The sequence below is a fragment of the Oenanthe melanoleuca genome, chromosome 5, assembly GCF_029582105.1.
Source record: "Oenanthe melanoleuca isolate GR-GAL-2019-014 chromosome 5, OMel1.0, whole genome shotgun sequence".
In the NCBI taxonomy this organism is placed as follows: Eukaryota; Metazoa; Chordata; class Aves; order Passeriformes; family Muscicapidae; genus Oenanthe; species Oenanthe melanoleuca.
The window spans coordinates 6,510,515-6,533,780 of NC_079339.1; the positions used below are offsets into that span (position 1 = coordinate 6,510,515).

The following is a 23,266-nucleotide window of genomic DNA, read 5'->3' on the forward strand; positions in this document are numbered from 1 at the left end:
CCGCAGAGCCCCTAAGCCAGACTGGGTCGCCTGGAGTCGTTATTAAACTCTCCACATTCCACGGACAGCTCTGTGCAATTTCCAGTGGCCCCGCAGAAAAAGACCTGGGGGTGCTGGGCGAGAGCTGCTGAACACGAGAGCAGGTGTGCCCAGGTGGCCAAGAAGGACAATGGCCTGTGTTAGCAATAGTCAGCAATAGGAGGAGCAGGACAGTGACCATCCCCTTGTTCTGGGCTCCGCTGAGGTCCCACCTCGAATCGTGGGGTCAGTTTTGGGCACCTTAATCCAACATACTGAGTTGCTGGAGTGTGTCCAGGGAAGGGAATGGATTTGGGGCAGGATCTGGGGGGAGAGAGCGGAGGAAGGGGGGAAGGGAGGTCTCAGCTTGGAGAAAAGGAGGCTGAAGGAGGAGATCTTAGACTCTACAACTCCGCGAAGGGAAGCTGTAGCCTGTAGGCTCTTCTCCCAAGTGACAAGCGACAGAAGAGGAAATGGCCTCCAGTGCCAAGGATTGTTTAGATCGGATATTAAAAAGTTTCTTCACGGAAAGGGTTGGCAGGCATTGGAACAGACTGCCCGGGGCGGTGGTAGAGTCACCATTGTCGGAGGTAAAAGCCGTGTATATGTGGCGCTTGTGGACATGCTTTGTGGTGGGCTTGGCACTGCTGGATTAATGGTTGGACTCTGTGATCTTGCAGGTCTTTTCCATCCTAAGTGATTCTGATTATAGTACAGAAAGAACTTAGAATCCTGTGTGTAAGACTGCTCACGGCAGCCAAATATGTGATGAGGGACATACGAGAGGAGATTGGACTTGGAAGAAGTCACCCTCCCTGGGGTCAGCATCCTTAGAGCTGCCGGGATGGTGCTGAAATGAGAACAACACACAGAACGTTGCATCCTATTCCAGTTACCTTCAGCACTTACACCCCGAACTCGGTTTGAGGGACACCTCTTCAAAGAAGCTGCAGGGCTTAGAAACGGGCTAAGGCTACATTCCCGTTATTCAGGGCTCTGGGAAGATAAAACTGCGGAAAGCGCATAAAGGTTAGTAGGAGTACACGGCGCCGGAGGAGCCACAGCGCAGGGGAACATGGGGTCTGGGCGGAGCTGGTGGTCGAAGCGCTGATGGCGCAGGTGCAGCTGCTGGGCCCGGAGGAGGGGCCGGGAGGAGGGACCGCCCCGGAAACAGCGGGGAAGGCGGCGGGGCAGCCATGAGCCGAGTAGTGGCCGTGGCCACTTGCGCTCTCAACCAGTGGGCTCTGGACTTTGAGGGCAACTTGGAGAGGATTTTTAGAAGTGAGTGCCGAGATGACTGACTGCCCCCGGTCATCAGGAAGCCTCTCCCGCTCCCTCCTTCCTTCCTCCCGTGGGCAGGGCAGCGCAGCCCTTGCCTGTTTCACGCACTGCGCTCCCAACACTCTTCCAGGTATCCACATCGCCAAGAGCAAGGGAGCCCGGTACCGGCTTGGGCCAGAACTTGAAATCTGGTAAGGGCGCTTTGCTGGCGCTGGGTTTGGTGCGATTCCAGTTAACTGTGGAAGAACAGTCAGGAAGAGCATCAAGCCCCGTGGTGCTGCAGTGCCCGAAGCCCTACTTACAACATGCGGCTGTCGGTGTAAAGACAAGCGCTGTAGTTTGAGCACAGGATTGGCTCTCTTGTCTTGGAAACTTGACTGATACCGATAATTATTTCAGTGAGTTTTCCTTCAGGGGAACTGTAGGGCTTTGATTTCTGCTTGGGCCCAGGCTGTTGTCCTCGGAAGGAATATCATGGGGTGATACAAAACGCCACGCAGTTTTAAATGCTGTAAGTAGGGTTGGTGTTGACAGCACTGCTTCTTCATTTTCTATATAGATTATGTGTGGGTGAAATGTTCTCTGTCAGAAGTAGTTTTGGGTCTTTGGCTCTGGTGCTGATCTGGCTGAATTTTTTAGTTTCTCCTTGTTTCTATTCACAGTGGTTACGGCTGCTCAGATCACTATTATGAGTCAGACACACTCTTGCATTCGTTTCAAGTTCTGGAAAAGCTCTTGCAGTCTCCAGCTACTCAAGATATTATATGTGATGTGGGGATGTAAGTTTGGGGGTTTTTTTGTGTACTTGTGATAAAGGAGTATGTCCTTAGGGAATGCTGCTTGTGCCATGCTCTAGATAGTGAGGGTTCTGCATCAAACTTTCGAACATATCTTAGGAAGTGCACTACTTTTCACCTTTTAAATTACCATGACCAGGACTGCTATGTGCAGAACACTTTCTGGAAGATAATCCTTCCAAAGATTGCTGGCTGAGCCCTTTAAGAGAGAAATAGGATAATTAGAGTTATATATTGGAAACCTTAATGTCTGGTCCTTATTGCCATGGGTCAGACTTTGTGTGAGGTGTAACTCAAAGGGCTGTATAAATTTACTGTCTTGTGGGGGTTGCTTTCACTGACAAACATCTTAAAGTGACATAAGTGTATGTGAGAATCACTGAAGCTGTTGTAAACCTTGTGCTGACACAGAAGGGTGATAAATTATATCTGTAAAATTAATATGTTAGTACTGATGTAAATGTGTAAAGCTAGTTTGATTTTGAACTGGGTTGGCAATATCACAGGAGGTCACGTTTGATTTAATAACCTGGCCCAGACATGGGGAATCTTCTGGTCTGCTCGTGTTCCTAAGGCTCAGGCAGTAGTTGATATATTTGAGACTGAAAGCACAGTCAGTAACTCCATTTTTTTTCAAACAGCTACTTTAACTAAAAAATTAGAAGCTAAAACTTGATATATTGTTTTGCTTGATTCCCTCTAGTGAGGTCTTATGAATAGTTTTTATGCAGTAAATTACATTCTGTAGCTTTTAATATTTTCATTTAGTGAGTGTAGTCACTGCTAATTTTACTTCTTATTTTCACAGGCCTGTTCTGCACAGAAATGTTCGCTACAATTGTCGAGTAATCTTTTTAAATAAGTAAGTAGTTCTTGATGTGTTTTGTGAGGTAACACATTATCTTTTCACGCACTAGTTTGTCCTACAAGCAAGATTCCTTAGTAGAATCCATAGAGATAAATCCAGAGATGGATTTATCTTTCTATTTGTTAAATTTTGAGAGAGACAACTAAGACTTTTATGATCTATTTTTTCTTTTCTGATTTGTGGAAACTAAATTTCCACTGCTTTCTGAAAGTGTTCAGAAAACAGAACCTTTAAAAATGTTACATTCTAAGAGAAAAAAGGCGTTGATATTAATCAGTGTTTGTATATGGCCTTGTTTGGCAGTACATCATGTGTTAACTCAGCTTTTCTGTTTTGTTTTATGATTTAAGGAAGATTCTTCTAATCAGACCAAAAATATCACTGGCAAACACAGGAAACTATAGGGAACTTAGATGGTTCACCCCATGGAGCAAAGCAAGGTATGCTGGCAACTATTAGAATTGTGTTAAAAAAGGCAGCTTGCTGTTTGCAGCCACAGCAACAGAATTGAAATATCTACAGCAAATCCTCACTAGCTGCTACAGAGAGAGCAGCAAGACAGGGTTAGCCAAGCTACGTGGTTGCAGCTTGGTTAGGAATCTTATTGAGTCAAACTCTTGAGTTGCTGAGTTGGAAGAAAAAGTGGGGCTGCTTGATCTTACAGCCAGTGTAAAGTGTCATTTTCCTGGTGTGTATATATCCAGCCCAGGACTGGAAGGGGCTGTGTTTGGTTATCTGCTGGATTGCTGCATCCCAGTACTGAACTGGCAAACACTGAAATGGATGAGCTCTGTCAGAACTTTAACAACTGCAGAGAATAAAAGCTGCCTATCTTATGATGCTGCAGAACATGCCAGGCACTCATCTCTGATGCTGTGCATTCATCTTGTAGTCAGGGAATGTTCCCAACTTGAGGTTCTCCATAAAGCACTTCTGGTCCCTCCTCTGAGCGCCAGTCGGTTCTGTGTTGCTCATGTAGTGACCCTGCAAAAATCTGGCATTTGTCTTGCATGTGTGTTCTTTGTTAGGTCTGCTTTCTAGCCAGGATATAAGGCATTGCTTACCATGCCTTTCTGAAGCACAGATGTTGCTGTCTTAAAATGTTAGCATTTCTGATTAATTCCACAGAGAATATGGAGGTATTTTTAAAATTTTTTAAACACACATAGCACTGTACAACTTCAATATGATTTCTTTAACCAATGTTATAAGGTGAGATGAGAGCCAGTTTTTATGCTCTGATTTATGTAATGATGTATTCACAATCAATAAACTTGATTTAGGCATGTGGAAGAATATTTTCTACCCAGGATAATTCAGGAAGTGACTGGACAGGTAAGCTGTTGTTTTTTGTTTTTTTTTTTTTAACTTTAGCATCTTCCAGATTCAGCAATTAAAAGCTGTAGTCCCCAAAATTCTGCAGCCAGTCATATTGTAGATTCATATGTTTCAGTAGTGTTTCTAAGGTATGTTAAATGACAGCATAACTTGATATATTTATGTTCATATGTGGCAGCAAAGCAAGTAAATTTTAAATCTGCCTCAGTTTTATGTACGTTGGGAACATTGCCATATTTTGACAATTTTTGTTTATCTGTGCTTGAGACTAGAATTAAGTGTGTATTTTTAGGTTAAAAAAATTAAACTAAAAATCATTTAAACCTTCCTATTCAGAAGGATCTAAAATTTATGTTTGCTCCCATTACAGCATGAGTGTGATTCCTAGCAACAGACAGTCTGTGTTGTGTAGATTGTTTATTTCCTTTCCTTAAGCAAAACACTGGATCTTAATACTACTGAAATTAAAACACAAAATTTCAATTGGTCCAGAAGTTTGCATTTCAAAATTTTACTTTTTTTTTAGTCAGATTTGGAATAAAAGGAAAGAAGGTATAATGTGATTGATACTGTGTCACTAATTTTACATAAGTGAGCATTCAATTTTTATATTTTCTTAATATTTGTAGTTAAGTTTTTGAATTGAATAGCTTGTTCTAATGCATGTGTGTAAGAATGTTCTTGTTTTTTCTCAGGAAACTGTTCCTTTTGGGGATGCAGTGCTAGCAACCAAAGATACATGCCTAGGGGCAGAAATATGTGAAGAACTCTGGGCACCAAACAGGTAAAGGAGAAGATAAAAAGTAAACTAAAACGTACCCTGGAGCTGCCTGAAATAAATGTTTGAAAAGATATGCTTATTATTCTTCTATGTAATTTATCTTTCAGAAATGCCAGTAAGATAAAATATAATCAGGAGCAATAAATACATCATGGGAAGGACCTCATTAGGCTAGGTGCAGAATGGCAAAAAATGTTGGTTGTTGAACTAAATCAACTTGAAACAAGAAGGTAGGGAAGAAATACCAAAAAGAAGCAGAATTAAGAGTCACCTAAGGAAATAAATGACAGGTAGCTCTAGTGCTCACATTAATGATATTTTTCCAAATATCTTGATTACATTAATTTCCTTGTAACTGCAGAAGGTGTGGTGTGTTGAAGATGTGATTTTTTTTTTTAGTATTTCTTTCTTACAGCATTGAAAAAAGAAAAAGAAGCAGTAAAATTCTTCTCCTTGTAGTTCTGTTCTTGGATTTACTGAGAGACAAGGAAAATGGGACAACTGACTTTGCAGTGTATATCCATGTTGCCCTTTCAGAGCAAGATTGCTATTCTCTCTTTCTTTGAGACATGGCCTTACAGAGAGAGAAGGCATTTCATATAGATCAGAATGAGCAAAAGCCCTCCTGACCTCTGCAGCCACTGCTAGTCTTTCACAGAAGAGTTGGGCAATTTAAGAGAATAGATATTTTTGAAAGTCCTGTCTTTGTTTGAGCTAAGGCATGCAGAAAACTAACAGTGACATAGATGTTTCTGTCTGACAGTGAGTTTTAATTATATTTGCAGTTTTCACAGCACAGTAGTGATTTTTTTTTTTTTTTTGTGGCTTTTGCTTTTACAGCCCTCACATTGAGATGGGGCTTGATGGCGTGGAAATTTTCACCAACTCTTCAGGGAGTCACCACGTGCTGCGGAAGGCTCATGCCCGGGTGGATCTGGTGAATTCTGCCACAGCAAAGGTGTGCACTTTTACACTTGGAAAGTTCTGTTTGTTTTAAAAATGAGAAGACATTCCGTATTTGGACTGTAATCCTAATCTAACAGTGATAGAGGCAAAAATAAAGCAATGAGTGTATATCACACTGTGAAAAAGCTGCTTTGTCATTGTAATTTAACATGCTTTGCTTAAATATTTAACAGTATCTGCTCTCTCTTCTGATATCCAAACACAGCTTCTGTTATCACCTTCCTGCTTTTCCCAGTCTCAATTTGAACTCATAATTTTAGTTTAGAAGTGCAACTCTCTGTTTTCATTGAGTGAATGACTCTTGCTATGAGTAGAGACTCCTGTCAAGAAAAAATCCCAGCCATAAATCATTCACAATGTAAAGGGAGAGGAAGTTTGTAAGAAGGGCAGGAACAGAGGAATAACATTTTGATTTTTAACATCCTGTCAGGTGCTGTATTCTGAACAGCTTTTCTTTTTCTTCCCTGCATGTTTGTTTCCCTGGCAGAATGGTGGAATATATATTTTAGCGAACCAGAAAGGCTGTGATGGTGATCGTCTATATTATGATGGCTGTGCCATGATTTCCATGAATGGAGAAACAGTTGCACAAGGATCCCAGTTTTCACTCGATGATGTGGTAATGTATTCACCCCATAGCTGCTAGGACATTTATGCTCAACACTTCCCAGGCATTGCAGACTCCAGCTCCACATCTCTAGACTAGAAAGAGTGTCTTTTAATTATGCTATTCAACTAGATCCTAGTGTTTTCCTAGTCAGATTACCTACAGTAGCTCTCCTGCTTTTGTGAGGAAGGATGAACTGTCACAGTGAAAGACCTTCATGAAAATATTTTTGTATACAATCACCATGAGGAGATACGCTCTTAATTGAGATTCCCTTATCTAAAGGAAGAAAGAGCAAAGACTGCAATGTTCTAATTATGACCTGGTTTTGTAGACACAAGGTTTCACTTTGATTTCAGAAAGTAGATTTGTCATCTAGGTTTCCTCACAGTATGTGCCAGATCCATCTCTTTCCCCAGTAACATTTCTTGCCTTTTCCTTTGCTGAATCTTTTGCCAAGCATTGTTTATATGTTTGTGTAGAGTGATCTAATGTTGAAAGCCTTTCCATAGGAGGTGCTGGTTGCCACTCTCGACTTGGAGGATGTTCGAAGTTATAGAGCAGAGATTTCATCTCGTAACTTGGCAGTAAGGAGTCTTTGTGTTTGTAAACTGTGCCAAGTTTGAATAGTTATTGAATGTAAAAAGTATTTGCATGTCTTGATTTTTACTGTATCTTGCAGAGCTGATATTTTATAGGTATATGCTATGTTAAAATTGATGTCTTCTGAATTCTTCTGTACTCTTGCTTAGGCAAGTAAAGTGAGTCCTTATCCCAGGGTAAAAGTGGACTTTGCTCTGTCATGTCCTGATGATGTAGCTGTTCCTACTTGTATGCCAATCCAGTGGAGACACCACAGTCCAGAGGAGGAGATAAGGTAATCAAACACTGCATCTGTTGCTTGAAAATTATTTTGATTTTAAAAAACCAAACAAAACTCAAAGAAAGAGATAAACATGAGATGTTGTTTAGATTTAAGGAAGTTTCTCATTGGAAGGCCACAGTAAATATGTTGACTTGCTTAGGTGTTACTCCCTAACCTTCTTAGAACTATAATGTCCTGTAATTTCAGCCTTGGACCTGCATGTTGGCTTTGGGACTATTTAAGGCGCAGCAAACAGGTAAGAACACAGTTTGTTTTTCCCTTGGCAAACACAGCTTCTTTTGTGCCACAGGCACAATCAAAATTGTTATCTTGTGCTGCTGGTAAAAATTGATGTTAGTCTAAAATACAGAGTTTGAGTTTTGAGGTAGCTTGTTCAGACTTAAAAATTGTATTACAAGTGTGACTTATGAATACACTCTGTGCACTTTTCACGTAGAAATTGTGCTTTCTTCAGTGCAGCAGAGTGACATGAAGTAGTCATTCAGTGTAATAGGAAAGTACATATGAAAAATGTAATCTTTTTATTAGCTTTAGTGTCTTACTAGAGGGGGAAGACAACTGGATGTTTTTCTAGCCAAAGGATTTTATGCTGACTACTCACTGACTTTGATTATCCAGTCGATGGGAGTTTCAGAGGATTAGCTCTGGTTGGTTTGTTCTGTTTTTCCCCAGTAGAATATAAACAACCTTGAGCAATGCACCTGTCATTCTTCTACAGGAATGTGTTTCTGAGCGGTACAATGTTGGTTTTTTTTTCCTAATTTTGCTATGTGGAATCTCTTTCTTGCTCTGTTTTCAAGGCAGGATTTCTCCTACCTCTGAGTGGTGGAATTGACAGCTCTGCTACAGCTTGCATAGTGTATTCCATGTGTCACCAGGTTTGTCTGGCAGTCAAGAATGGCAGTAAGTAGATCTGTGTGTCTAGCTAGCTGTGTTTACTAATGGTTATGGACAAGTTAATATTAGCTGGGTGCAGTAGTTGCAGGAGCTTATTAATGGCAGACCCTTTCCCTGTTGTTCTGATGGAGTCCTTTGTATCTCTTCAGAAATTCCAGCAAAAATGTGTCCAGACTCAGATTCTCTGAAATGGCATTATATTTTTCATTTAGGGTTTAAGAATTGGATGTAGAAATCAGACGAGTTTCTGATGTAGTCTTTAGTTTGTTCTGAAAATTTTTCCCTTCTATTAAAACCAGCACTTCAAAGAATGCTTAGGAATTGTTTGAGTTCTGAAACTGGCTTTAAGCAGACTTCATGCTTTTAGCTAAATCTTTGTACATACTGGATCATGTTTTCTATGAAAATTCTTCAGTAGATCAAAAAGATTTAATATTTCTGTGCTCAAAATCAGGAGCAAAAATGGTAATTCTTTTATTTGATAGATAAAATTTTTTTTGGGGAGAATTAGATGTAGTCATCTTATTTGTCATGGGTACTATAAAGCTTAATTGGAATACAAGGGATGTACAAGATATTTGCAAATCCTGCAAATGGAGGAGCACAATAATTTCCACTCATGTTCTGTTTCTTTTGCTGTGTCTTCAGATGCAGATGTGTTGGCTGATGCACGCAGGATTGTGAATGATGAAACCTACATCCCTAAGCATCCTCGGGAATTCTGCAAGCGTATCTTCACCACGTGCTACATGGGTAGTGAGAACTCCTCCCAGGATACCTGCAACAGGGCTAAACTGCTGGCTGAGCAAATAGGCAGGTACAAGTGCTAGGAAAAAAACATGATTTTCTGGTAAAGACATCTAAAACATTCAAGCTCGAAAATGGGAAAAAAATAAGAGAGGAATAGAAGGTGGGATATGTCCTGGGTTGGTGTTGTGTCTGCTCCTCTCCCGCCCCCACACCTCTCTGTCTGCATGGAGCTGCCGCCGGTGCCCTTTCCCCCCCTGAGGGGGTGGTGCCCCGGGGGCTGTGCTGCTTGGCTTGCCCGGCTGCTGCTGCTGCTTGCTGCCCGCTTGCTAGCTACCCCGGCCGCTGCCCTGCTGCTTCTGCCTCGCTGTTGCCCTGGCTGCCGCTGCCCTGCTGCTGCTGCCCCGGCTGCTGCCTTCCCCTCCCCCTTCTCTCCTTCAGCTCCAAGATCTGTACCGGCTCCGGATGGGACCGGGACATCAGAGACTGCCTCCGGAGCCTGCCCAAGAAGCTTCTCGCCCTTCCCAGCAGTGACTGTCTCTCACACTGGTGCAAACGTTTTTGTCATCTGGGATTGTACTTTCCTGTTACTGGGAAGTGTTTTTCTTTGTTTGTTAATAAATAGGTTTTTTCCACTTTTCCCCTCGAGTACAATTCTTTCCGAGCCCAGTGGGGGGGAGGAATTGTGAGGGGGACTTATTCTCTGGGGGGCTCCTTTGGAGGTTTCACCCCCAGGTTTGTCCTAAACTTGGACAAATAATTTGGTGGCCCGTACGGGGAAACCAGAGAAAGTGGAAAAAACCTTACTCTAATAATATTTTGTTTTCAATTGTTTGTGTTGGTATTGGTATGGTTATTGAATCCATAATGGCTTTTGGAGTGGAAGCCTACCTGTATATTTGGTCTTTAGGGCTTTTTGAAGTGTTAATACCCCTGTGGTCTTTGGGCTTATTCTCTTATCCAGAGATAGCCCCAGTGTTATCCCTAATACGTAGTTTTTGCATTAAAGGGGTATTAACCAAAATATTTATTGGGCTAGGCTTGTTTGTGATGATTTGCAGGAGGTTCATAAGAATGTTAGAATCTACTTCAGGGATATATACTTCCTGATTTTTGTTGTGCACTCAATTTATTAGAGGAGAAGCAGGCAAAGAGGACTTCTCGCCTTTATTTTCCTTCTTCTCCTCTGAATCATTTACATCTCTGTTAGAAAATGTTCAGTTCTCCCTGAATATTAAGGAAATCATCTTTCTGGTATTTAATTTAGTAAGTTTTTTATATACTGTCTGCAGCTTATATAAAATGAAGGCTGAGATTTCCAGAGGGGCTGGTGAGACTCCTGATTTAGGAGTAAAGCCAAGCAGAAGGAATCTTGAGTGGAATGGGAAATGGGAGAACATGGGCCAAATTCTAAAAGAATTTTCTGACCCTATAATCTGGGACTTCCCATCTGAACAGATTCAGGATCCAGTCGAGGTTGCAAAATACCTGAGAGAGAAATGTCAGGATGACCATAAGGAAAAAAAATCACTGCAGTGAGCTGGGCTGTGGCGTATGCTTATCGTACCCTGTTAGATAGTGTAGAACAACAAACAAAGGAAAGGGAACAGGGAGATAACATAGCTACTATGCCAGCTACTCAGGCTGTAGTTAACACCCCAGGCTCGAGGACAGGGGCGAAATTAGAAAGTAAGCTTCAACCAATGGCTGTGGCTACTAGTACAAGGAGTGGGAAGTGCACCAAGAAGACCGATCGGCCAGTGGAGGATGATGATGAGGATGCAGGAGAAGGACCTTCAACGCCTCCTGATATAAAATCAAGAGTTAAAACAACTAGTGTGAGATCAGAGACTACTAATGAGTCCCTGTCCCTAAAAGATCTTCGTGGTTTAAGAAAGGATTATACAAGACGGCCCGATGAATCCATAATTAGCTGGCTGGTCTGGCTTTGGGATGCGGCAGGCGAGGCTACCATCCTAGATGGCACTCAAGTGAGACACCTGGGATCCCTGTCTCATGATCCAGTCATCAATCAAAGTATGATGAGGGAGGCTAACCCTCAAAGCCTCTGGGCACGTGTTTTAGACAGCGTAGCACAAAGATATCTGTGTGCCGATGACCTGTATATGCAGCAGACCAAGTGGAAAACCATAGAGCAAGGGATCCAATGTCTGAGGGAGATGGCAGTGGCGGAGATTATTTTTTCAGATGATATAACAACTAGGAACCCAGACCTGGTACCATGCACCCCGGTAATGTGGAGAAAGCTTGTGCGACTTGGGCCATCTGAATATGCGTCTGCTTTGGCAATAATGAAGCGGGAAGAGATATATGAAACGGTGCTCGACATGGCGAAGAAGCTCCGGGCATACGCGGATGCTGTGCATGGCCCAACCCATGCCAGAATCGCCGCCGTGGAAACACGCTTGCAAAATTTAGAGGACAAGATAGAGGAAAATCATAAGAGGCTCAGGGAGGAAATTAAGGAGGACCTCCTCCAAATTTCAGCTGTGCAAATTAGACGTCCTGGCACCCAACGTAGACGTTCTCCTGATGGGGAGAGGAGGTACACTCCCCGGGCCGAGCTATGGTTTTTCTTGAAGGATTCTGGAGAGAACATGAGGAGGTGGGATGGAAAGCCTACGGCTGCTCTAGCACGACGGGTGAGGGATTTGAAGGAAGGCAAGATTGAAAGAGGAAGTTCCATCCGAAGGAGAGCCGCTCCTGTTGCCCGTACCCAAAGTGCCAAATATGATAGTGATAATGACATGTCTGACCCTCTTGAAGGAACTTCTAAGACGCATGCCCCAGGAAAGAAAGATAAACAGGCTTAGAGGGGCCCTGCCTCTAGCCAGGGTGAGGCGAGGGAGAATCGTGTCTTTTGGACTGTGTGGATTCGGTGGCCTGGCACATCGAAACCACAGAAGTATAGAGCTTTAGTTGACACAGGAGCACAATGTACGATAATTCCATCAAGATATGTGGGGGGAAGAATCCGTTTCTATCGCTGGTGTGACAGGTGGCTTGCAGGACTTCACCCTGGTGGAAGCTGAAGTGAGTTTAACTGGAAGGGAATGGAAGAAACATCTTATTGTGACTGGTCCAGAGGCCCCATGCATTTTGGGCATAGATTACCTTCGGAGCGGGTATTTTAAGGACCCAAAAGGCCTTAAGTGGGCATTCAGGATAGCAGCTGTGACGGCAGAACACATCCGGCAATTGAACACCTTGCCTGGACTGTCTGAGAATCCCATTACAGTAGGACTGCTGAAAGGAGAAGAGCAACGAGTGCCAATTGCCACTTCAATAGTACATTGCCGGCAATATAGGACAACTCGAGATGCTGTGATCCCTGTGTGGACTATGATGCCTTGAATGAAGTGACTCCACCGCTGAGCGCTGCCATGCCAGACATGCTGGAGCTGCAGTACAAGCTGGAGTCCAAGGCAGCAAGGTGGTATGCCACCATTGACATTGCCAATGCGTTTTTCTCCATTCCTTTGGCAGCAGAGTGCAGACCTCAGTTTGCTTTCACCTGGAGAGGCATGCAGTACACCTGGAACTGACTGCCCCAGGGGTGGAAGCACAGTCCCACCATCTGTCATGGACTGATCCAGGCTGCACTGGAAAAGGGTGAGGCTCTGGAACATCTACAATATATTGATGACATCATCGTATGGGGGAACCCAGCAGCAGAAGTGTTTGAGAAAGGAGAGAAAATTATCCAAATCCTCCTGGAAGCCGGCTTCGCCATCAAGAAGAGTAAGGTTAAGGGCCCTGCACGTGAGATCCAGTTCCTGGGAGTGAAGTGGCAAGATGGACGGCGTCAGATTCCTACTGATGTCATTAACAAAATTACAGCTATGTCCCCACCTACTAACAAGAAAGAGACACAAGCTTTCCTAGGTGCCATAGGCTTTTGGAGAATGCACATCCCTGAGTACAGCCAGATTGTGAGCCCTCTCTACCAGGTCACTCGCAAGAAGAACGATTTCCACTGGGGCCCTGAACAACAACAAGCTTTTGCCCAGATTAAACAGGAGATTGCCCATGCAGTAGCTCTTGGCCCAGTCAGGACAGGACCAGATGTAAAGAACGTGCTGTACTCTGCAGCTGGGAACCATGGTCTGTCCTGGAGCCTGTGGCAGAAGGTGCGTGGTGAGACCCAAGGCCGACCCCTGGGATTTTGGAGCAGAAGTTACAGAGGGTCTGAAGCCAGTTACACCCCAACGGAGAAGGAAGTTTTGGCTGCCTACGAGGTAGTCCAAGCCGCTTCAGAAGTCATTGGTACGGAAGCACAGCTTCTCCTGGCACCCCGACTACCGGTGCTGGGGTGGATGTTCAGTGGAAAGGTTCCCTCAACCCACCATGCCACCAGTTCCACATGGAGCAAGTGGATAGCCCTCATTACTCAGCGTGCCAGAATTGGGAAACTAAATCATCCTGGGATTCTGGAAATAATTACAAACTGGCCCGAAGGTGAAAGTTTCGGTGTCGCGGATGAAGAACAAGAACCAGTGACACAGGCTGAAGAAGCTCCACCATACAACGAGCTATCGGCAGAGGAAACATGCTATGCTCTATTCACTGACGGTTCCGGTCGCGTCGTGGGGATGAACCGGAGATGGAAAGCAGCTGTATGGAGCCCCACACGACGGGTTGCAGAGGCCACTGAAGGAGAGGGTGGATCAAGTCAGTTTGCTGAACTTAAAGCTATTCAACTGGCCCTAGACATCACAGAAAGAGAGAAGTGGCCAAAGCTCTATTTGTACACTGATTCCTGGATAGTAGCCAGTGCTCTGTGGGGATGGTTGAAGAGATGGAAAGAGGCGAACTGGCAGCGCAGAGGAAAACCAATTTGGGCTGCTGAAGAGTGGAAAGACATCGCTAGTCGATTAGAGAGATTACCTGTGAAAGTTCGCCATGTAGATGCCCATGTCCCCAGAAAGAGAGCCAATGAGGAGCAGCAAAATAATCAGCAAGTAGATCAAGCTGCAAGGATAGGGGTGTCGAAGATAGACTTAGATTGGGAACACAAGGGAGAGTTGTTCCTAGCTCGATGGGCCCATGATGCCTCGGGTCATCAGGGCAAAGATGCCACCTATAAGTGGGCACGAGACCGAGGGGTGGATCTAACCATGGACAGCATCTCCCAGGTTATCCACGACTGTGAGACGTACACTGCCATCAAGCAAGCCAAGCGGGTGAAGCCCCTCTGGTATGGGGGGCAGTGGTCTAAGTACAAGTACAGAGAGGCATGGCAGATTGATTATATCACACTGCCTCAGACCCATCAGGGCAAGCGCTACGTGCTGACCATGGTGGAAGCCACAACTGGATGGTTAGAGACGTACCCAGTGTCTCATGCTACAGCCCGCAACACCATCATGGGCCTGGAAAAGCAGGTCCTGTGGAGGCATGGCACCCCTGAGAGGATCGAGTCAGACAATGGGACTCATTTTAAGAACAATCTCATTAACACCTGGGCTAGAGAACACGGTATTGAGTGGGTGTACCACATCCCTTACCATGCACCAGCTGCAGGTAAAGTGGAAAGGTACAATGGATTACTGAAAACCACCTTGAAGGCATTGGGTGGGGGATCCTTTAAAAACTGAGAACAACAACTAGCAAAGGCTACTTGGTTAGTTAACACCAGAGGTTCCATCAACTGAGCAGGTCCTGCCCAGTCTGACTCCCTTAACACAGTGGATGGAGATAAAGTCCCAGTGGCCCATGTTAGAGGTCTGTTAGGAAAGGCAGTATGGGTTAATCCTGCCTCGAGTACAGGCAAACCCATTCGTGGGATTGTCTTTGCTGAAGGACCAGGATGCACGTGGTGGATAATGCAGGAAGATGGAACAACACGGTGTGTACCACAGGGAGAACTGATTGTAGGATGAGACAGAAAGACATATGTAAGTGTTGAAGGTCTGAGTAAGTGAAATGAGAGGAAATGTGTAAGTGATGAAGGTTTGAGCAAGTCGGATGAAAGCTTTTATGTTGTAGTTAGTGGGTGGATATCCCAATCGTGTGTAACGTTCACGATGTGGGATAAGGGGTGGAATGTCCTGGGTTGGTGTTGTGTCTGCTCCTCTCCCGCCCCCACACCTCTCTGTCTGCATGGAGCTGCCGCCGGTGCCCTTTCCCCCCCTGAGGGGGTGGTGCCCCGGGGGCTGTGCTGCTTGGCTTGCCCGGCTGCTGCTGCTGCTTGCTGCCCGCTTGCTAGCTACCCTGGCCGCTGCCCTGCTGCTTCTGCCTCGCTGTTGCCCCGGCTGCCGCTGCCCTGCTGCTGCTGCCCCGGCTGCTGCCTTCCCCTCCCCCTTCTCTCCTTCAGCTCCAAGATCTGTACCGGCTCTGGAGCCTGCCCAAGAAGCTTCTCGCCCTTCCCAGCAGCGACCGTCTCTCACACTGGTGCAAACGTTTTTGTCATCTGGGATTGTACTTTCCTGTTACTGGGAAGTGTTTTTCTTTGTTTGTTAATAAATAGGTTTTTTCCACTTTTCCCCTCGAGTACAATTCTTTCCGAGCCCAGTGGGGGGGAGGAATTGTGAGGGGGACTTATTCTCTGGGGGGCTCCTTTGGAGGTTTCCCCCCCAGGTTTGTCCTAAACTTGGACAGATAATTAGCATTAAGTAGAAATGCTACAGATACTATTGCTGAAGTGATAAAGTGAGACAAACTTAGAACATTTGGCACAGGACATGGAATTTTGGAAACAGACTGAAAAGTCGTACTCTTTCCTAGGTTTCTTTATACCAGATCTGAGATTTTAGCAGCTTTAAAACCTCATTTGATGGATGGATTTTTTTTATTTTTTTATTTTTTTCTATTTTAAATAGTCAGATTGTGCTGGTTGAGTCACTTGTGATTATTTTCTTCTCAGCTACCACATCAACCTGAACATGGATGCGGCTGTGAAAGCTGTTGTGGGGATCTTCAGTGTGGTGACAGGTCGAACTCCCCGGTTTTCTGTCTGTGGGGGGAGCAGCAGAGAGAGCCTGGCACTCCAGAATGTGCAGGTGTGTGTCCTGTAGGCTCGATCAGGTCACACTCTTTTAGTTCTGGGGGTTTTGATTTGATTTTTTTGGTTTTCCAACCTAGCCAGCAACTCTGCTTTAGCTCTGAATGCTGGTTATTGTGTTTGATAGTTTTTGTTTATTTGAGGACTTGATCTTTTTCTCTCTGTTACTGGAGAAATCCATCTGTTTGCTCTGGAAGCAAACACTGAATCCTTTATCAGCTTTTTGGCAATGGGAGAGGCTTAAGTCACAGAGGAGTGTGGGTATTTGCGTAACATCACCCACAATTGTGGCTGGAGCTGGAGGCTGGATCCCAGGTTGGTTTGGCATTACTGCCATCCTTAGAAGAAGTTGAATTTCAGAATGGGGACAAAATCAAAATGAACTTTTTACAAATGTTTTCTATTAGACTAGAGGGATTTATTTATGCTATAAAAGGGAATAGTTTATCTGCATATTTCATCTATCATGGATCCTTGTTAATGCTATTTGAGGTAGTAAATGGCAACTGCTCTCCAATTTGCAGCGGGCCAGGAGAAACTTCCTCAGTCTGTGGCAGTAGCAGATACTGAACCTGGACTTCCTGAGTGTGTTCAGCAATTTCTCCACAAGACCTCCTTCTTGCAGTCATGCTTACCCTGCCTGCATTTTGTTCTTCATGAGTTTTTTAGACAACTAATTAATAAAAGTGGCTGGGAAGAAATCACACTGCTATGTAAATTTTTCTTTTCATTTTGCTTTGCAGGCTAGAATAAGAATGGTCCTTGCCTATCTGTTTGCTCAGCTGACACTGTGGGCTCGTGGGTTGCCAGGTGGACTGCTGGTGCTGGGATCAGCCAATGTGGATGAAAGGTTGGTGAAAATTAGGAATCCAAACCCAGGTGGAACAGGTCACTGTCATTTCCTTGCAACTATACCAAATCCCACTGTAGATTATTACTCAGAAAATGTAACAACCTAAGAATATACTGGTAACAGTGATATTAATGAAAATAGTTAAATCGGCCTGAATGGGAAATTGTGTATTTTTCAGAAGTTTAGCCAAAGTATTGCTAAAGCTTTCCCATAAAATGCTTTCAGGAGAGCTTACCTGTGCATTCACTAGGCTAACTTCCCAATTTTTGAAATTGAAAATTTACTGTATTAGGTATTAAGATGTGAACTTTGATCTGAAAAAACAGACTTTGAAATCTGGAGTACTGTTATTAGAACTGAGTATTCACCAATTAAAGCAATCCCTGTAAGACTGTGGTGACCTCTAAAGCCAAGAGAGTAGTGTGTGCTGGTTGTGTGGATATTTTGAGATTTATTGTTTTAATTGGTCAGCATAGTATTTTAATGGTTTTGCAGATATTGCATCAGCATGGACAATTTTGGAGTGCTTTATGGATGTTTAATCATCTTCTGGAAATTTCAGGGCTGTAGGATAGCCCTGTTGCAGTTAAATATGTTTGCCCTTAAGGTATAAATATGTTACTAATCTGCAGTCTGTTTCTCCCTTTCTTCATGCTACATATAAGTTCTCTGTAGTGTCAAGGATTACATATTATGTTGCATGACATTATTAATAAACTGGTGCTGTATAAAATTTCCTGTTTTCTCAGTCTCCGTGGTTACATGACCAAGTACGACTGCTCCAGTGCTGATATTAACCCCATTGGTGGCATCAGCAAGACTGATTTGAAGAACTTCATTCAGTACTGCCTTGAAAACTTTCAGCTCACAGCCCTCAGGAGGTGAGCAGTGACTCAGTGACTATGTTTGTTAATTCCACTGGAGGAACTGTCTGAACAAGGCACTTCATTTTTGGGATGAAGCACTGTTTTAACAAACCAACACTCATAAGAATGCATAGAATCTGTGTTTTCCCTTTTTTCTCTCCCTTACAGTATCATGTCAGCTCCACCCACTGCAGAATTGGAGCCTCTGCTGGATGGACAAGTGGCTCAAACTGATGAGGTAATAATGGGCAATACTTTTAAAATGCTCTGGTAAGCCTTACCACAAAATCTGGAATTTGTCCCATAACTGCTGTTTACTCTTGTATGTAACCATGCTTATATGACAAGCTTGTTATAGACAGTCTTAAAGCTGCCAGCAAGGCATTAATTTCCCACACCTGTCCAATCTTTGTTGACAATAGTTTCCAAAACAGCAAATTAACAATTGTAAATTATTTTAGATTTTTGGACACTTAGAAGGATGGGTGTTGTAAAATGCAGTTTGTTTTAAGGATTTTTTAATATTAAAAAAAAAAAAAAAAAAAAGGACCTTACTGCTATGAAAATGACTGGTTACAAAGCCCTCTTCTCCCCACACCCTTCTCTTTGCTATCCCTTTGGAGAGGACTGATAAAACTACCTCTGTGGCTTCCAATTTCCCAGTTCAGAGAGATTCCAGTGGGTTTTTTATTTCTGCTCATAATATTACTATGTCTTTTTGACATTGACAATTTCATTTGGTATTTCTTTGATTTAGCTAGGTTACTTTAATTGCTCCATGAAAGTATTCATTAAAATTTGCATAGTTAAGATTTTCAGTGACTTTCTGTGTGTGTTTTCAGGCAGATATGGGTATGACATATGCAGAGCTCTCAATCTATGGAAAATTAAGGAAAATTGCGAAGGCTGGACCATACAGTATGTTCTGTAAGCTGATTAATATGTGGAAGGAAATTTGTACTCCAAGAGAGGTAATATTTCAAAGAGAAATAAAAAAATCAAATAGTTTAATGCTTTTGCCAAAATAGAGTATGTTTGGAGAAAGTTGACGTTCCTTTTAACTGAAAGGAATAGTTTCATTATTTTGTGTTTAGAGATTATTCTCCAGCTGCATCAGAATATGCTGGAAAAGCTGGTCTGGGTCTCTTAAATGGAGCTTGTTGTCTTGTGCTGCAGATTGTTAAAACAATTGTTAATTGGGTAATTTGAAAACAGTTACTTCTGAGCTATACCTCAGTGGGAAAATTATTCTCTGAAATACAGATGACCAGCTACTCTTGAAGCCTTTGGTTATGTATTCTGAGAAAAAAATTGGCTCTTAGTTTGAAAGAATATCTAGAATGTGTAAAGGTAGAAAACAGTCTCCAAAATACTCTGCTCCTCTCAATTTTTTAATTAAAATACTAAGAAACTTCATCTGATTAAAAGCTACATTCTTTGTACATCAGGTGGCATCCAAGGTTAAGCATTTCTTCAGGATGTATTCAGTCAACAGGCACAAAATGACCACCCTCACTCCTTCCTACCATGCTGAAAACTACAGTCCAGATGACAACCGGTTTGACCTGAGGCCTTTCCTCTACAACACCTCATGGTCCTGGCAGTTCAGGTGTATAGACAAACAGGTAAATATCCTCTGCTTCTGGAATGATTTTGTATTTAAGTAATGCAGAGTGGGTCAAGCCTGGTTCCAGTGAATCTCCAGCAAAAGACAACTAACATTTAGGGTAGCAGTTATTACAGAAATAACTGTGATTGTTCTTTTCACATAACTGTGAGGCTAAATCCTGTAATTTCAGTGTAGGCTGTTCAGGTTCTTTTTTGTTGTACAGCTATGGAAACAAGAAAAAGAAAAAATAAAAGAATACGTGTGCTGAGGACAGAAAGTAATAGGTGTGAAGTCCTGTGCTAATGGGAGAAACAAGCTTTTGTGTTTTTTGGTTTCAATTCAGGACCTGTCTGAAGGGATCTGCTTAATTGCAGAATTAAGACATGACCTACGTCAGTGTGAGGAAAGCCAGTGTAAGAGGCAGCAATTCTCTCTGAGTGCTTCTCTCACCTGATTCTGCAACAATCCCTTTTTTGAATCTCAAGTTAGTTGACTCACAAATACGTGTTTGCTCAAACACAGCAGTAGTAATGCTACTGTGCTCAGTTTGAGTGCTAAGATGGGGAGGCGTTCAGGCGATTGTTGAAACAATACTTAACTTTTTATAGTTTTTAGTCACCCCTTCAAACTTATTTTAATGCCTCTTTTATGGCAGAAGTGCTGGGGTGAAGAATTTTAGCACCTTGAAGTTTTTTCTGCCAGAGATTTTACAAACCAGTTGCTTTTAAGAATATGTTTATATATGTAATAAAATGTTAATTCCTTCATCTGTGAAATGCCAGACATGTTGTAATAGTATTTTGCTACCTTGAAACCTGGGATAAAAGTTACCATGTGTAGCACTTTATGGTAAAGTATGTACGGTGGGGGATTTTTTGCATCATATTGGACTTTTTCCCTCGGAAGTCCAGGACAAAAGTTCTTTTGGCCTCAGTGGCAGTCAGGCAAAATGTTTCTTTAGGGTCTGTATCAAAATGTAATTATTTTATGCTTACAGTAAATGTGAGTAAGATCTTTTAATGGTGCAGGATATTGTTACACTCTCTAACTAGATTTGTATGTAATAGCGATTGTGCTCTGCAAGGGTAGTGGCAATTGCAAATTATTCCTGGAAACTGGGAGATAAGTTTGGACAAGATTTTATTGTGTATAAAATGAAAGATAAGAGTAACCTGAACTGATAACTACTGCAGCTCTTTGCAAGACTGGAAAATAATAACTTGCAGTGGTTTGAGTCAGATCTGCCCTATTCAAAAAGAGGAATAGAGAGTTTCCTCTTGTTGTAGGTGTTCAGCACAATTGTAATTCTGAAGAGAATCACTCTCTAGGACAGTGTCCCACTGATTATTCTGCTCCTGAGACTCAATCTGCACTTAAGATTTTTCTGGCATAGTAACAGGACTGTGAAAATACAGCATAAACTTGACATAAATCTGACCTTTTAGTTAGGCATTGCCAGGTTTTCATGTAGGAGAGTTATGAGCTCATTTGTGAATGGAAACAATTTGGAGTGCTAATGATAGAGAAATCTGTTTCTGCTTTCGATCTCTGTAGTGTAGTCAAGCTAGTTAATTATCCACTCATTTTTAGTGCACAATTCCCTTCATATTTGCTGCAGAAGGAGCAGGGGTAAAAGGAATTTGAGATCATAGCATTTGCTGGGAATTTCCAGATTTGCTGTTAGAGTCTTCATGTCATTCAGCTCTACTTGGCCAAGGGAGTTTAGAACAACCCTAGGAAATCGGGCAGCACTATCTGTAGCTTCTGCCCTGGAACTGTGTCTGGAGTAAAGGATTTGTGGTCAGAGCACAAATGATGCTCTTCCAGGTGCCAAAATGTCCACTGGGATTTTAATAGCTGGCATAATTTGAAGGAAGTGTGATGCAGCTCAGAAGACAGCTAGCACATCTACCCACAAGGACAAGATATCTTCAGGCTGTCTTCTGCCTTTTCCACTGTCACACCACAAGATTAGCTGCATTTGGTCAAACTTCATAGAAACCTGATATTTGTGTGTTTCTTTTACAACCACCGTAGCAGATGTTGATGGAAGAACAAGCTTATTTTTACTACTGAATTGGTTTCCTTTTTACTTGCAGCTATCCAAGCTTGAAAAAAACGAAGGAATTTCTGTAGCTGAAGATGTGGACTGATTTATTGTCTTGTTTAACTGTGGTAATTAATTTGCCAAACAGAATGTTCAAAACTGGATTATACTATGATAATGAGCAAGGATGACCTGCTTGAGCTGACCATTGTAATAAATTTGTTTTACTGACTCCCTGTTTTAACTCTCAATATACTTAAACTGTAATTTGGCTAAAGGATCATTTATTAAGGATTTTTTTCAACTTCTTGTGTTAATTGCCTTTAATTTAAAATATTTGGATAATCATAAATAAACCCAGGGTAGTCTTTTTTTTTTTTTTTTTTTTTTTTGACTTTTGAGTAACACTCAGCTGAATGTGTAAAATTTTAAGAGTTCTGGCTGTTGAGGGGGCAAAAAACTCGCCATACTTTGAAATAAATTTTTAATTTTGTCATGCTAATTGACTCAGTTCTTTTTCTACATGTTTTTTATTTACCTGGCACTGGCTTTGGAGACTGGTCCAGTGTTTTGAGTGGCCACAAGGTCTAGCTTGGCAAGGTACTGGAAGCATGTCTATCTTGAAGCAGATGGGCAATCTTCATGTTAGTGGGATTGAATTTAGAGTTCAGCTTCTTGTTTTGTTTGAATATTGCAGAAATAAATATAAAACAAGTATCTTCTGAGCTCAATTAGAGTGTTATCCACATCCCACCTAAAAAACAGCAAAACTACTTGCAAAAACTTTGCAAAAACTAGCTTGCAAAAACTTAATTTTTAACTTCATGACTTTGAACAAATCTAAAAGATCAGTTAATGCCGTGGAGCAATAAAAAAGGATAGGCTTGTTCCTTTGCCTGAGGCCCTTTTCATTTAATGTTTGGCTGTTCCCATTTCTTTTTTTAAATCTTGATTTGAAAGGTGCACTTCTAATAAGGAAAACTAGAAATGCATTTCTGCAGTTCTGGGCAAACAACATTCTTAACTGCAACAACAGGAGAATTCAGGCCCAGTGAGACTTCTGTTAAAATAGTCTTATATTGTGCTAGTGGAAAACATCTGCTAAAAAGGGCACAATCTCCACGTTTGTTTTCCACAACTCGGGAGTTGATTCACTTGGAATTAAAGATGCTGCATTGTTCATTGTGTATTCGTTATATGGTACTAATTTAAATGCATAAATAACTTACCCTTAATGGGTGCTGCTGGTAGGAAGAATGGAAGACCCCAGCTGTAATTTTCCTTCCTTCACAGTTAGCTGGGCACTTCCACTTCCCATTCCAGCCAGAGGAAGTAGATAAATTCTGAACAGAACTTCAAGAATTTGTTGTATATTTGAATTATTTTTCTTTCTTTGTTTCCTCTGGAAGTTACTGGTTTCTCTTTCTGGACAATCACATTCACATAATCATCATATTCAAATAAAAAAAATAGCACAGAAAAACAATATTTACACACATTTCATGTGTTGTTACAGTTAGTGTTGTTACCCTGTTTCAGACACTTATCTTTCTTAGCAATGGCATTCACAGCACCTGTACAAATTGCGTTTTCTTTCTTGCTTTCTAATTTCTAATACAGATTGTACCAAGTCACTCCTATTTTTCTTTCACTATCCAGAAATTTTCACAGTGACTATTCC

The 23,266-nt window shown here is 42.3% G+C and overlaps 1 protein-coding gene across 3 annotated transcripts; it reads left to right on the forward strand.

Moving 5' to 3' along the window:
• The first annotated feature begins 1,185 nt into the window (after window positions 1-1,185).
• NADSYN1 (NAD synthetase 1) lies at window positions 1,186-22,087 on the forward strand. 3 transcript variants are annotated; one of them, XM_056493007.1, is made up of 21 exons: window positions 1,186-1,299; window positions 1,430-1,490; window positions 1,962-2,078; window positions 2,905-2,958; window positions 3,315-3,404; window positions 4,248-4,299; window positions 4,998-5,086; window positions 5,924-6,041; window positions 6,537-6,668; window positions 7,169-7,243; window positions 7,409-7,533; window positions 7,729-7,777; window positions 8,343-8,445; window positions 9,088-9,256; window positions 16,073-16,208; window positions 16,954-17,060; window positions 17,813-17,944; window positions 18,098-18,167; window positions 18,772-18,900; window positions 19,378-19,554; window positions 21,638-22,087. In XM_056493007.1, exons 1-21 carry the CDS (start codon window positions 1,215-1,217, stop codon window positions 21,689-21,691), a joined length of 2,124 nt encoding a protein of 707 aa, XP_056348982.1. In that variant the 5' UTR covers window positions 1,186-1,214; the 3' UTR covers window positions 21,692-22,087. The 3 variants fall into 3 exon arrangements, with proteins under 3 accessions (XP_056348982.1, XP_056348983.1, XP_056348984.1); XM_056493008.1 differs by lacking the exon at window positions 7,169-7,243 and having other exon boundaries at window positions 1,188-1,299; XM_056493009.1 differs by lacking the exons at window positions 1,186-1,299; window positions 1,430-1,490 and adding an exon at window positions 1,498-1,810.
• Window positions 22,088-23,266: the final 1,179 nt, after the last annotated feature.